Below are 13819 nucleotides of genomic sequence, written 5' to 3' on the forward strand. Positions count from 1 at the left end.
TGTGGGAGAAACGGAAGTATCTACTTGGATATTAAAATTTGGACATTATCAAGGGCCATGAAATGTGACAGCAAATGTTACATGTGCCGTTGGGAAAATGAACTGTAAACGATATCTGAAGAAGTCACACTAGCATGATAAGTGCAGGGTGAAGGAAGGGGGGGGGGGGGTAATACACCCTGCTAACTATTTAGATTAAGGATGCATTGAGATACTGATCTTTCATTACCAGGCCACTCGTGACAGGAAAACAGGGGCAAAGTAGGGCTGTAATGAGAAGAGTTATGACCGGCAATTACAGGTTGTTTATAAATGTATGTTCTAACAGGGATGATGTGTGCTAAATTGATACGCTGGAATTTGAGTCCTAGACTCAAAGTAATCACTGAGGTCAGTCATTCTAAATTTGGGTTGGATAATTTATAAAATGTTTTCTTTGTGTTTGGAATACAAAGAGAGGGAACTGCTACAGAACGACGAGGGGAGGGGGCGCTGCTAAAATGTATTTGGCGGAGAGAGTCTCCAGAAACGTATCTCTAAGTGTCATCCTGAGGGGAGGTGGTTTGTTAGGGGAATCACTGGATGATAGCTTGGGACAACCATGAAAGTGTTTTGTTCTCTTTTGTTTTACCCTGTATTCAGAATTGTTATGTTACATCGCATCAGTGAGTGGTGCTAAGTTATTAAACATGGACTTTGTTTCTCTTTCCTTTTAAAGTCAATATGTTTTTAGCTTTCGTGGAACATGAGGGTGTTCATTGTTCCAGAGGAGGGAATGATGTATATTGACTAACTGATTTGAAAATGTGTTAGTATGTTTATAACTGTAGAAAATGCATTAGGAGTAGTGACTAGTGTGTTGTGGGGTTAGATGTAATGATAGAGGAGTATCATTCCCAGAGACTGTATATTGTTACAGGAGATAGCTCATAGAAGAGGGAGGACAGCTAACTGTACACAATATGGGGATTTAGTTGAACATTACACATACCTAGATCATGGTGAGAGTAGAAGAGATAGTGGTGGCATTTCAGACACTATGGTAAACGTTCAGGACACCTGTGACTCAGAGTTTTGTTCGGTTGGATATTATAACTCGTACATTTTTCTCCAATTTCTAACAGCCGGCGAACATTTGACAGATTACATGCAGGAGGTATTCTCACAGGAAAGAGGCTGTAGGGACAGTAACTGAAGGAGTAGTACTAGTAGCGTAGGATGCTATATTGACAGCATGGAAGTGTACTACTGTGCAAATGAGGGGTATTGTGAGACTATAGTCATGGGCCATGTTGGTAGTAGCAGGGGTTACGTTAGTAGCATTGTTGGGATATCTGTTATGAGGACTCATGCCACATGGATTGGTAACAGGTATCTGGGGGACCGATGGGAGGACAAGGGATGCGGTTATTCAAATGTCACAAATGATGTTGTCCGGAAATGACCCATGTGTTGCAGTGTGTATATCCTCAGGTGGAAGCAGAGATATAACCAAGGGCACGGGCTGAATTCTGGAGATGGAGTGTACATGAAGAGACACCAGGCGGGGGTGTTGGGACAGCGTTGGTATGGGCCACACACATTAATCCGTACAGCACCTGCAGCGGTAAAGATCACCATGTCTCTCCTTGGGGGGTGCATAGTTCTCACGTGAAGTGAGGTACAGACGCATAATAGGTGAGTGAAGACACCATGACAGAGGAAGCGGAGCAAGAGAGAGAGTTAGAGACTAGATTCCACTGTAAATGGAGGAGATGAGGAACAAAGTGAAAATGACATGACCTGGGAACACCTCTCTGAACCTGGGGCCGAAAGGGGAAGACTGGGCGAAAGCATGAGGAAGCTTTTTAGAGCTTTCATTTTTGTGGATTCCAGCAGGAAAGTATCCTGGAGGTATATAGTCAAGGTGAAGAGAGAGTGAGAATTGTCATGTTCTCAAACTTTGGTTTTCATGCATATATAATTATGCATAGCTTATCACGTTAATACTGTTATGTTTTGTGTGTGTTTTTGTTGCTTTCCAAGTCTTATGCTATCACTCTCTTAGGAACCAGAAGGAGAGAGTGGAGAAACAAAAAAGCGTTCCAGCTGACATGGAACAAGACAGCAGATTCAGCTGGAATGGCGTTTTATTGTGTGATGAGAGATGGAAATAAAACTGTACATGATGTGATCATAGAACAGAGGCCATAAGTCTCTGAGTTTGTAAACCTCACGGTGAATGTTTATCATTGTTTGTTCCATTTGTTAGGTTTTTAAATTCGGGTTTTATTATCGATTGTCCATTTATTAGTAATTTCCAAGTTTCTATAAATTGAACATTAGGATGCTATTGTTCAAGAGGAGGGACAGTTGGATTCGAAATGTTGAACACTGAGATATTAAAGACATGATAGATCAGACGCATTGTATATAAAGGAGTGAGATCTGTAGAGAGACAGTGGCTGTGGAATGTTCTGGGTGGACGGGAGGAGATCAAAGGATTGCTATAGGGGAAGAAGATGAACATCTGTGGATTAGACGAAGGAGGAGTTGAGGTCAGGAGGTCAGGTTAGATCCCCTGAAGGGAGTAATAAGGGTTTACTACCCTCTTCCTGTTTAACCATAAGACGTAAGGGTTGGAGAGAAGGAGGAGTGTCTTAAGTGGGAGATATATACCTGTGATGGTGAGAAATGTCTGGTGATCTGAATTACAGCTGTAACGACCCTTTGGGAAGAATAAAACTTGGTTAAGCTTTTCTAGTGTCCGTGAGTTATTTACTCTGATAAATAAGAACCTAACACATCGTTGTGAAGACTCCATAGGATACTTTTATCCTATTCATTCATCCCATCTCCTTTAGTTCTCACACTGTGGAGCTCTGTCTCACTGTGACTAAAGATAACAAGCCACATCTGTACATGTCTATAAATGGCTCCGAGCCATACTTGTCTGTTTCACCATTGGAACTAAGGAGCTAATTGTATCGGCATCTCTACTCACCCTCAGGTGTCAGGGCAACGGAGTGTTGATTGTTCTACCTGACGGCTTACCATGTATCCCATGATTCACTGGTATGAAATCAAATGGAAGGCTAATATACACAATTTCATATATACACAACTTCATTTCTCAAGATGTTCATTAAGCATAAATTACATTAAGGTGAATTTGTCTGGTCTCATTGCCTTCAATCTATGTCTCGGGGAAGGTTTACTTTTCCAAATAGAACAAGAATGTGATGAACGTTGGAACTAAACCCGATATGACCAAATTATATAATCTGCACTCAACCACTAGACACAACCATACCAACTGCAATAGTGCCATCTAATGAGCAATTATTGCCAACCATGTGAAATGGACTAATTGTCTAAATGATCTAAATACTGGCATTAGGGTGATGAATGATTGATGCATCATAGTGATGAAGTGAATGGTAGAATGTCAGCTCACATTAAAGTGAGCACTCTCTATGTGCATCCAAAACGACACCCTATTGGCCTCCGGTAAGAGTATTTCACTATATAGGGATAATGAGCACATCCCTTCAAGAAAATAGAGGAAGGGAAATAGCTTTGGTTAACAGGCTGCTCTTATTACCAATAAGATAAAAGCCTCTTGCTCTAACACTGTTGAGATATACAGTACTAGAGACCTCTTACACTATGTCCTAACTTTTGTTAAGGAAATCTTATTGAACTTCAGAGGCAGTATATTCAAATGAGAGCTTTGAAAGTAGAGTATGAAAAAGTATTTGTCCTGCTCAGTTTTGTCCATTATTCATTAATGTTCCAGCCACTCAGTAGAATCAACCATTTTGGTCTGTTTATTCTTTTTGAAGTGTGAAACGTTTACTTGGAATTGTTCAGCGCACTTATGTCCTTGGTACTTGGCCTTCAATTCAAAACATGCCAGTTCATTTTAAGTAATTGCATCAGGGCTGGGGTTTCAATTTCAATTGAAGGCAGTCAATTCAGAAAGTAAAGTTAATAAAAAAAATAGCATCTATTTTCCAATGACTTCTCAATAAACTGATTAGTAGAAGCTTTTTACTTCAAAAGTGTTTCATTTTATCATTTTTTAAATCACCTCCTGAGTTGAATGCCTTCAATTCGAATTGAGCCCAGCCCTGAAGTACAACAATGTGAACCTTTCAAAGAAAAACTGACCTGGGTGGTGGGAGAGATGTTGATGTTTATAGGTGTGCTTTATGTAGACGCTTGAAGAGTATGAAGACAGCTCCAACAATGGAACCAGCACCATACTATACTCATGTATACTATACACTCAGTGTACAAAACATTAAGAACACTAAGCAATAAGGCCTGAGGGAGTGTTGTTTATAGCCAGTATTGCCATTATAAACTGGTTACCAATGCAATTAGACCAGTAAAAAGTAATGCTTTGTCATTCCTGTGGTATATGGTCTGATATACCACGGCTGTCAGTCAATCAGCATTCGGGCTCGAACCACTCAGTTTATAATATACAATACAATATACATGTATCCAAGTGAGTGAATACATAAAAACTGCACACAAGCCAAAGTGTGATAAACAATGTGTTTTATTTGCGGAAATAAACAATATTAGGCAGATACAAACCCTTGTGGTCGTTTTACAGTAATAGTTTTACAGTAATAGCATATACCTTGTCATACTCTTGTGCATAGAAGAACAGTACACACCACAGTTGTAGCCTATACTTGTGCATCAGCCTTAACCTCATAGCCCCGCAATTTATACAAGGCTATACTACACCATGTCTCCCTTTATACATACATTATATAGAGATATGTGTATTCATATATTTACAAAACCCTTAGAAAATGTAGAAAAGTTGCATATAAATCATCTTTATCCCACATTTCACAAAATAATTGGAAAAAAAAACATCCTTCATTTATAGCCTTCATTTTAAATACAAGTGTTCGTTTTGGTACAAGTAAACTTTGTGGTAGGTACATAGTGTCCTCGTCTAGAACAAAAGAAATAAACAAAATGTCAATGAACAATACAGACTTTGTGTCCCATCCAAACGCTCTTATTCCCACAGCAGACGTAATATGTTCGTTTCTGTGACGTACAGTATAACTACAATGGTTAATACGGCACTATTTTGACATATTTCAATGAGACCATGTTGTCTATAGATAAGACATGCTATCTATCACCAAGCATAGTTCTGTCACACAAAAGACCTACGGGCAGCAGTGAAGTTTTAAGACGGTTCAAACTCAACACCCCTCTGTCCCCCAGGAATTCAAGCTGCAAAGACAAATGACAAACTTCACAATTCAGGATTGTAATAGTCTTATTTATTTGTGAACTATTTCTTTAACATGAAACTAATGTGATCCTCCACCTTCCCAACAGAGTCAATAGTGACTGGTGAGTCCGATACTGTAAAAATCTGCTCCAGGATAATACCAATGCTTTGGCTTGTCCCACTAATTATTGTGAGTGAACACTGGCTATACTAACAAAAGGCATAATTTGTTAAAGACATAAGCTGAAAACTGGATTTGGTACCTTATTGTTATCCATGTTTGGTGTACCAATGACAAGCTGTTGAATTACTGCCCACGATGCTTCCTTCAACTTACACTTCAGCAGTATATTCTATGTGCAAAACATGGACACGACGTGACCAGACATTCATTCAGTCTTTATTGCTTAGAACTGAGCCTGAGTGGCACAGACAGACGCTAAGTGTGACGAGTTAATTTGTGTCAAGGACTAGCTGGTGTGGGGTGTTGAAGTGTTTTTCTCACCCCCTACGATAAAGTGTGGCACTGCTAGGTCCATTAAAAGTATCAACTGAAAGCTACATATACTGTAGCTGTACATATACTGTAGCTGTACATATACTGTAGCTGTACATATACTATAGCTGTACATATACTGTAGCTGTACATATACTGTAGCTGTACATATACTGTAGCTATACATATACTATAGCTGTACATATACTATAGCTGTACATATACTATAGCTGTACATATACTGTAGCTGTACATATACTATAGCTGTACATATACTGTAGCTGTACATATACTATAGCTGTACATATACTGTAGCTGTACATATACTGTAGCTTTCAGGAAGGAAAATGGATGACTAACAGCTTAAAAAAATGTAAAAGCTTCTCAGAGACTCAGACATGACGTGACTGCCAGTAGCTACAGCCTCTTCCCACGGTGTACCTTAACGACCCTTAAGAAGGGATATTGTACCGTAGAGACTCGACCCAATTACACCGTTAATTTCAACCCGGTGAGAGCGAGGGTGTTTCAATCGAACGCCTACGCCGTTAACGCCAGGCGAGAGCTGCAGATTGGAGCAGAGGGGACCTTTAGTCAGCGGCCAAAGAGACTTGATGAGAGACACGATGGATGACAGAGAATGAAGAAGAAGAAAAAGATAAGACAGATCGATGTGGAGGAGTGAAGGCAGAGAGGATGAGAAGTAAGACTGGATAAGGGGGGCCAAAGAGCTCATCAAGGTTGATAAATAACACGTATGTGACATTCTGACCAGCGCATCTACTGCCTACTGTCGTGGACAGTCTGATGATTCAAATAAATGACCTTACTGTTACAGTGACCTTACTGTTACAGTGCATAGTAATGCAATCAATCGACACCGCTTGCCTCTCTAATACAGTACCGCATAGACCTACATACAAGACTGTCAGTGTACCAGCATCAGAAAGTTCAATTACCTACCGGTAGCAAGAATAGATCAATCTGAGGTCATTTTGTACTCATTTCAAACACAGTAATTTCATTAGAATCATAAAGCCAGGCTTCAGTACTAAAAATGTCAAATTTCCATATAAATGTACTTGTATATATAATAATGGATCGTGTGGTCGAACTGCATATTTTCACGAGCTTAAGAATTAAGGGGGACGTGTTGCGTAGGCCAAGTTATATTGTTAGGAGGGAATCTTTCTTACTGCATGAAAGGGAGAGTTCGGTACCATTGGCATTGTAGAAAGTGCAATATCATAACCTTCACTTGCAATGTGTGAATCTATATAGCAGCCAGTTTGCAGTGCAAGCAGCACGTACAACCAGTTAAATCATTCATAGTTCAATCTAGGAGGAAATCACCTATTAAAGCTCTGATGTATACTTTCAATGAATCAATGTTTTTTCCAAATCTTCTAGAGCGTGTAGACATAAGAACAAAACGTATTGTCATGACACTGTCATAACATTCCTTTAGGTGCCACCATTGGACAAACCAATCGAGGAAGATAGAGATGAATGCCATTCATTTACTACGATTTTAAGACACGAGTGTAGATAATGTGTGTGTGTGCGTGTGCATGCCTGTGTGTGTGTGTGTGTGTGTATGTATGTGAGTGTGAATACAACATGTGCTTCCGGTGCTGACCAGTTGTCCACAAACTCATTGGTTTAAAACTGCATATCAGTTACTGAGGCACTTGTTAAGTTACAATAATTTTTACAAATAAATAAAATAAAAACAAAACTGGAATAAGAAAATATTCATTCTGATATGACATTTTGTTTATTTTAGAAGGCGAACTTCATGTGTCACCTTTCCTAAATGTTCTTCTTGGCCCTGTGACTGGCTCTTTAACTGACGCTACACCCCTCCACAACACCGGAGGGAGCCACCTCGTGTGGTATCCACATAGCTGTGCTTCTGTGTGTACCTACAGGAGTATCCTTCCAGCGGAGCGCCATTGCTTTGATCAGGGTCAGATTGATTAGTGCACAAAGTCACTGTAGCAAAATGTAGAAAAAACGTTTTGCAATGGAAAACAAAAACATAGCATTTCTTACTCGACAAATTAAGCTAATCCCTCCCTGTTTCAGTCCATTTCTTCTGTCTGGTGCCTAGTGAAAACGACCCTGGTGTGTGTGTGTCAGGGTGTGTGTGTCAGCTAAAAGCTGGACTCTGGGACCGTCCTCTTGCGTCCCAGTGAGTTGGTACTATAGCGAGTCCTCTGCAGGGTACCGTAGGAGGGCTTCTCAGCTGTGAGGCAGCGAGGGGGCGGAGCCACGCCATGGGACAGCCCTTTGCGGTGTAAAGAGGCGGTCCTTCGCATGCTAGACTCCTCCTTGCTGGGGATGTTGGATGAGCTCTGAGAGCGTTTGATATCGGCAGCAGTGGCGCGTCTGGCTTTACCATTGGGTAGCTCGTCTCCTAGACGATTGGCACCCCCGTTGCGGGGGGCTCCGTTGGATTTCGCCTCCCCCGTCTTCATGGCCCCGCCTGGGGCTCCACTGGACAGGGACAGCCGGGAGGTGCTGGACCCGCCGACGTCGCCAACTTTTCCAGAGTCGGACTTGCGAGAAGATGACGACTCCTTGTCCTTCTTCTTGAAGTTGCTCTTGAAGAAAGACAGCAGTCCCTCGTGGCTCTTGGAGGCCTCCTCTACCTTATCACCCTTCCTTCTCTTTTCTCCCTCGGGTGGTACCAGACAGTCCCTTGGTGGTGGGTCCTGGTGGCCCTTGGCCCCTCTCCTCAGGGTGCCTTCCCAGTCTCTGTCCCTGAGGCTGTGGGTGCTGGAGCTGGACTGGATGCCTGCGCTAGACCCCCTCCTAGATGGGGCCTCTTGGGGCTTTCCCTGGTCCTTCTCTTTACTCTTCTTGGTACTCCTCCTGGTCAGAGTGTTAGTACTACTACTACTGCCCATCCTAACCTCGTCCCTCTGGTCTCTCTGATCCCCCTGGTCTCTCTGCTGCTGCTGGGACCCTTTGCTACTTCGTCTCAGACTCCCTGTCTTGTCTGTGACTGGTCTTCTCTGGCCCTCTGGCATCTGTGGAGACTCTGGTTGTCCCATGCAGTTCAGGCTGCTTCCCACATTGGGGGAGCTGATGGCAGGACCCTTCTGCCTCTCAGGGCCCGTCATTAAATTGACTATAGAGTCCTTGGTGCAGCGAGGTCTTCTTCCAGACTCTAGATACTCCACCAGTTCCACAGGGGCAGGGGTGGGGATGGGAGCAGGGGCGGCCTCGGCTGCAATTTTTCGGCAGTCCTTGGAGCCGAACGACCAGCGTTGCGGGAGGACCTTGTTCAGTGTCTCTTTGTTCTTAGTGGGGGTCCTCATGCTGACGCTACGACCCTGGATGCCCCGTACGAACGGCCTGGTCTCAAAACCACCTGGGAGTGAAAGAGAGAGAAAAGAACACTTTACATAGTGTCTCTGACATTTAAAGCTAGACTAACTTTAATTTTCAAACCCCTTTCATTAAATTGTAAATAACAAGCACAGCGATAATAATGAGCTTTTTTTCCCGGCAACATTATATACAGTTGAAGTCAGAAGTTAACATACACCTTAGCCAAATACATTTAAACTCATTTAATCCTAGTAAGAATTCCCTGTCTTAGGTCATTTAGAATCACCACTTTATTTTAAGAATGTGACATGTCAGAATAATAGTAGAGAGAATGATTTATTTCATGACCAAGCTTTAACTTCCTGACTGATGTCTTGAGATGTTGCTTCAATATGTACACAAAATTTTCCCTCCTCATGATGCCATCTATTTTGTGAAGCGTACCAGTCCCTCCTGCAGCAAAGCACCCCCACAACATGATGGTGCCACCCCCGTGCTTCATGGTTGGGATGGTGTTCTTCGGCTTGCAAGCCTCCCCCTTTTTCCTCCAAACATAACGATGGTCATTATGGCCAAAAAATTATATTTTTGTTTCATCAGACTTCATCAGACATTGCTCCAAAAAGATTGATCTTTGTTCCCATGTGCAGTTGCAAACCGTAGTCTGGCTTTTTTATGGCGGTTTTGGAGCAGTGGCTTCTTCCTTGCTGTGCGGCCTTTCAGGTTATGTCGATATAGGACTCGTTTTACTGTGGATATAGATACTTTTGTACCTGTTTCCTACAGCATTTTCACAAGGTCCTTTGCTGTTGTTCTGGGATTGATTTGCACTTTTCGCACCAAAGTACGTTCATCTCTAGGAGACAGAACGTGTCTCCTTCCTGAGCGGTATGACGGCTGTGTGGTCCCATGGTGTTTATACTTGCGTACAATTGTTTGTACAGATGAACGTGGTACCTTCAGGTGTTTGGAAATTGCTCCCAAGGATGAACCAGACTTGTGGAGGTCTACAATTCTTTTTCTGAGGCCTTGGCTGATTTCTTTAGATTTTCCCATGACGTTAAAGCAAAGAGGCACTGAGTTTGAAGGTAGGCCTTGAAATACATTCACAGGTACACCTCCAATTGACTCAAATGATGTCAATTAGCCTATCAGAAGCTTCTAAAGTCATGAAATTATTTTCTGGAATTTTCTAAGCTGTTTAAAGGCACAGTCAATTTAGTGTATGTAAACTTCTGACCCACTGGAATTGTGATACATACTATAAGTGAAATAATCTGTCTGTAAACAATTGTTGGAAAAATTACTTGTGTCATGCACAAAGTAGATGTCCTAACCGACTTGCCAAAACTATAGTTTGTTAACAAGAAATTTGCGGAGTGGTTGAAAAACGAGTTTTAATGACTCCAACCTAAGTGTATGTAAACTTCTGACTTCAACTGTATGTCGGCATGGACTGTGCATGTATAGGAAGAGATTATGTAAATGCACATCCACAGTTAGAGTAGAATGTGTTCAGCTAAACATTAAGAGGTGATGCACTCTATGCTCACGTGTGGTGTATTAGCAACAACATGGAATAATAATCATTGATTAGATTTAGCTTTTCCAGATGCTCAAAGTGCTTTAAATAGGGGAGAGTGGGGTAAGTTGAGCCAAAGGGGAAAGATGAGCCACCCTTGTTTCTAGGAAACCATACACAATAATCAGTTGACCAAATATTTAGGAAGAGGTCATCCTTTTCTGGAGTCTGTGAAGGAAGAAACCACATGGAAAAAGTGGTAAGCAAGGTCCAAAAAATGGATTTTCACTAAGTCAAATGAATTTATTGTGTATTTTTATGATGCTTGTGTCTAAACCAAAGTAGATCATTTTAAGATTGTTCTATACATCAGTTTGGGTTTCTATAAGCTCAATATGAGGTCCTAAATCTAGCAGGAAAGTGCATCCTTGTATCTGTGTGGGCTAATATAGTCAAAATGTTTGTCTTGGGGTAAATTGAGCCAATGGCAAGTTGAGCAAATGTAAGTGATTTCTTCCCAGGTGTGATGAAGGCATTATCGCTGGGATATGAGGTAACAACAGGGTCTCAACAGTTTCCCGTGTGTATCAAGAATGGTCCACCACCCAAAGGACATCCAGCCAACTTGACACAACTTTGGAAAGCAATGGAGTCAACATGGGCCAGTGTCCCTGTGGAACGCTTTCGACACTTTGTAGAGTCCATGCCGCAACAAATTGAGGCTGTTCTGAGGGCAAAAGGGGGTAACTCAATATTAGGAAGGTGTTCCTAATGTTTGGTATACTCAGTGTATCTAAATATCTTTGTTAGAAATAATACTATATTTCCCTTGACAGAGTGATGTTGAATGTAAATCACTCAACTTACCCCACTCTCCCCTACTGTAGTAACAGGAAAACTCACCACCACCACCCATCACCCTTCCACCACCAATTGAATGAAGACCTACGTTTTTTTTTTTTTACCTTTCTTTGGTTTACCATGCACCTCATGTTTCCCAGGCCCCTCACCTTCCTCCTCTCTTGGGGGGTCATCAAGGAAGACGGGGCACTCCGGGGAGTCGGGGACAGAGGAGGGGCAGGTGGTGGAGGAGCGGGACACCAGACTACCCCTCTTACTGTCCCCATTCAGACGGACCAGCCAGTGGTCCGACATGGAGGAACTGGTGGAGCCTACCGAGGGGAGAGAGACGTTTCTGTGACTATGGGCACTGGACCAGAAAGATACCTACACATGCCAGTTCCATTCCAGTCAATACAGACAACACACAGAAAGACTACACAGATCATTCCTATGTACAATATAGCACTTAGCAATAGAAATATCACATTGTGATTTTGCTGGTTCAGGTGGTTGGAGCATGGTGCTTGCAACACCATATATTGCAGACATGAGTGAAACCTGCAGTTATGAGTTAACCTTTAGTGGATAAAGGCTGAATGGTCTTGTTGTATCTAATACTATCTCTGTACGGAGTTCAGCTGTAATAGAATTGAACCCTGAGTGAACTCTCTCCTGTGATGTGTGTGTGTGTCCATGCCTGTGTGTTTGTGTGTGTGTGTGTGTGTGTGTGTGTGGTACACTACCCACCTCTGATTGAGCTGCTGGCGGACCAGGGGGGGATGACGTTACGTCTCTGGTAGAACAGTATGTAGGCCCCCCTGGTACACACCTCCTCCTCAGGCACCAGGTCCACACTGCTGTCGTCATAGCTGTACCACTGGCCGTCCACTGAGTTCCTGCAGTACGCTGCAAAACGCACACAGAACTGTAGAGACAGGCTGCACCACAATCATTATGTCCTGGGCACTGTTCTGTTATGGATGTCCTATGTATCATCATTATTTGGCAGTAGGCATCTCTCTCACTAACAATATTCTCTCCTCACTTCTCGATCAACAGCTCCATACATACAACGCCCGTCAGTATGCCTCTCTCATCAGCATCACGTCTCCTACATCAATGGTATATCAATGGCCAACCCGTACCTGTGTAATGTCCGCCGTGCATCCCACCATGGTGGTTACACACTGCATAGAGGTCATAGAGGAAGTCAGGAGGCAGGGCCATGTCTGGGTGGCTAATATGATGACTGCTGCCTTCAGGCTGTTTCCATGTGGGGGGCCAGGGTCCCAGGTCCCCCAGGTTCCTCATGCTCTGGGACCTCTTCACCACGTGGGGGGCCATGTCCAACCCGGCCAGGGGGAATGGAACCTGCGTGGACAGCTTGTTGCGCCGCTCGCCCACCTGATTCATTGAATTTTTAATCAACTATCAAGGTTAACACAATGAATGACTTATTTCCATTGTGGTGCTTTAGGTAAGAATAGACAGGCAAGGGAAGAATGGCAATCCGCTACACGGGATCGGCTTCAGTTACCTGTCGGAAGCGTTTGAGGTGGAGGATGAGGATGTCGGGGAGGGTCCACAGGGACATCTTCACCATGCCCTGCTGGAGCTGCTTACAGTGGGGACACTTCCATGCGTCGTCTGGGGCCAGCTGGAGAGATAACACACACACATGGTCAGTGGGGAAGTCTCACATAAAGTTATATTCTTCATACACTACGTTTGTCCAAAACCATATAACAATTCTCAGGGAGTGGAAATATATGAGAGAGAGAGAGAGAGAGAGAGAGAGAGAGAGAGAGAGAGCACGAGAGAGAGAGAGAGAGAGAGAGAGAGAGAGAGAGAGAGAGAGAAATCAACTTATGAATCGACTAATGCAATATTAAAGCTGCAATATGTACTGTAACTTTTTGGTCGACTCGACCCAATTCACATAGAGGTGTGAGCTATAGATCTGTCATTCTCATTGAAAGGAGGTACAATTTCTGCATAGTGCATCTTTAATATTCAGTACCCCAAAGGTAGGTTAAGACCAGATGCATTGGACGGTATTGTATAGTCCATGTTACCTGTTCCTCTTTGGTGTAGAGCTGAAAGCACTCGTCCAGGGTACAGCTGTGCTGCTGCAGGTGCTGCTGCTGCTGGACTCTCACACTCTCTGAGTCCTTCACCACCTCCTCCTGGATGTTACCAAACAGACTGACACACACACACACACACGCACGCACACACACACACGCACGCACGCACACACGCACGCGTGCGCACACACACACACACACACACACACAGACACACACACACGCACAGACGCAGAAAGTTGGGGTATGAGTGTGTGTGTTTGTGAGAGAGAGAGCGAGAT

General features: G+C 43.1%; 1 protein-coding gene across 2 annotated transcripts in view; it reads right to left on the reverse strand.

Annotated features, from left to right (window-relative positions):
- Positions 1-7501: 7501 nt before the first annotated feature.
- LOC115147197 (ubiquitin carboxyl-terminal hydrolase 43) overlaps positions 7502-13819 on the reverse strand; it is a 110387-nt gene continuing 104069 nt past the window's right edge. The window contains exons 11-16 of one of the 2 annotated variants that reach the window (XM_029689279.1): positions 13527-13656; positions 12989-13108; positions 12597-12855; positions 12199-12357; positions 11619-11780; positions 7502-9126 (exon numbers count right to left, since the gene is read on the reverse strand). In XM_029689279.1, coding sequence (XP_029545139.1) covers positions 7904-9126; positions 11619-11780; positions 12199-12357; positions 12597-12855; positions 12989-13108; positions 13527-13656 — 2053 coding nt within the window. In that variant the 3' untranslated portion in view covers positions 7502-7903. Of the gene's footprint in view, positions 9127-11573; positions 11781-12198; positions 12358-12596; positions 12856-12988; positions 13109-13526; positions 13657-13819 lie in introns of both variants that reach the window. The other variant, XM_029689278.1, reaches the window with a different exon arrangement.

The sequence above is a fragment of the Salmo trutta genome, chromosome 14, assembly GCF_901001165.1.
Source record: "Salmo trutta chromosome 14, fSalTru1.1, whole genome shotgun sequence".
Classification (NCBI taxonomy): domain Eukaryota; kingdom Metazoa; phylum Chordata; class Actinopteri; order Salmoniformes; family Salmonidae; genus Salmo; species Salmo trutta.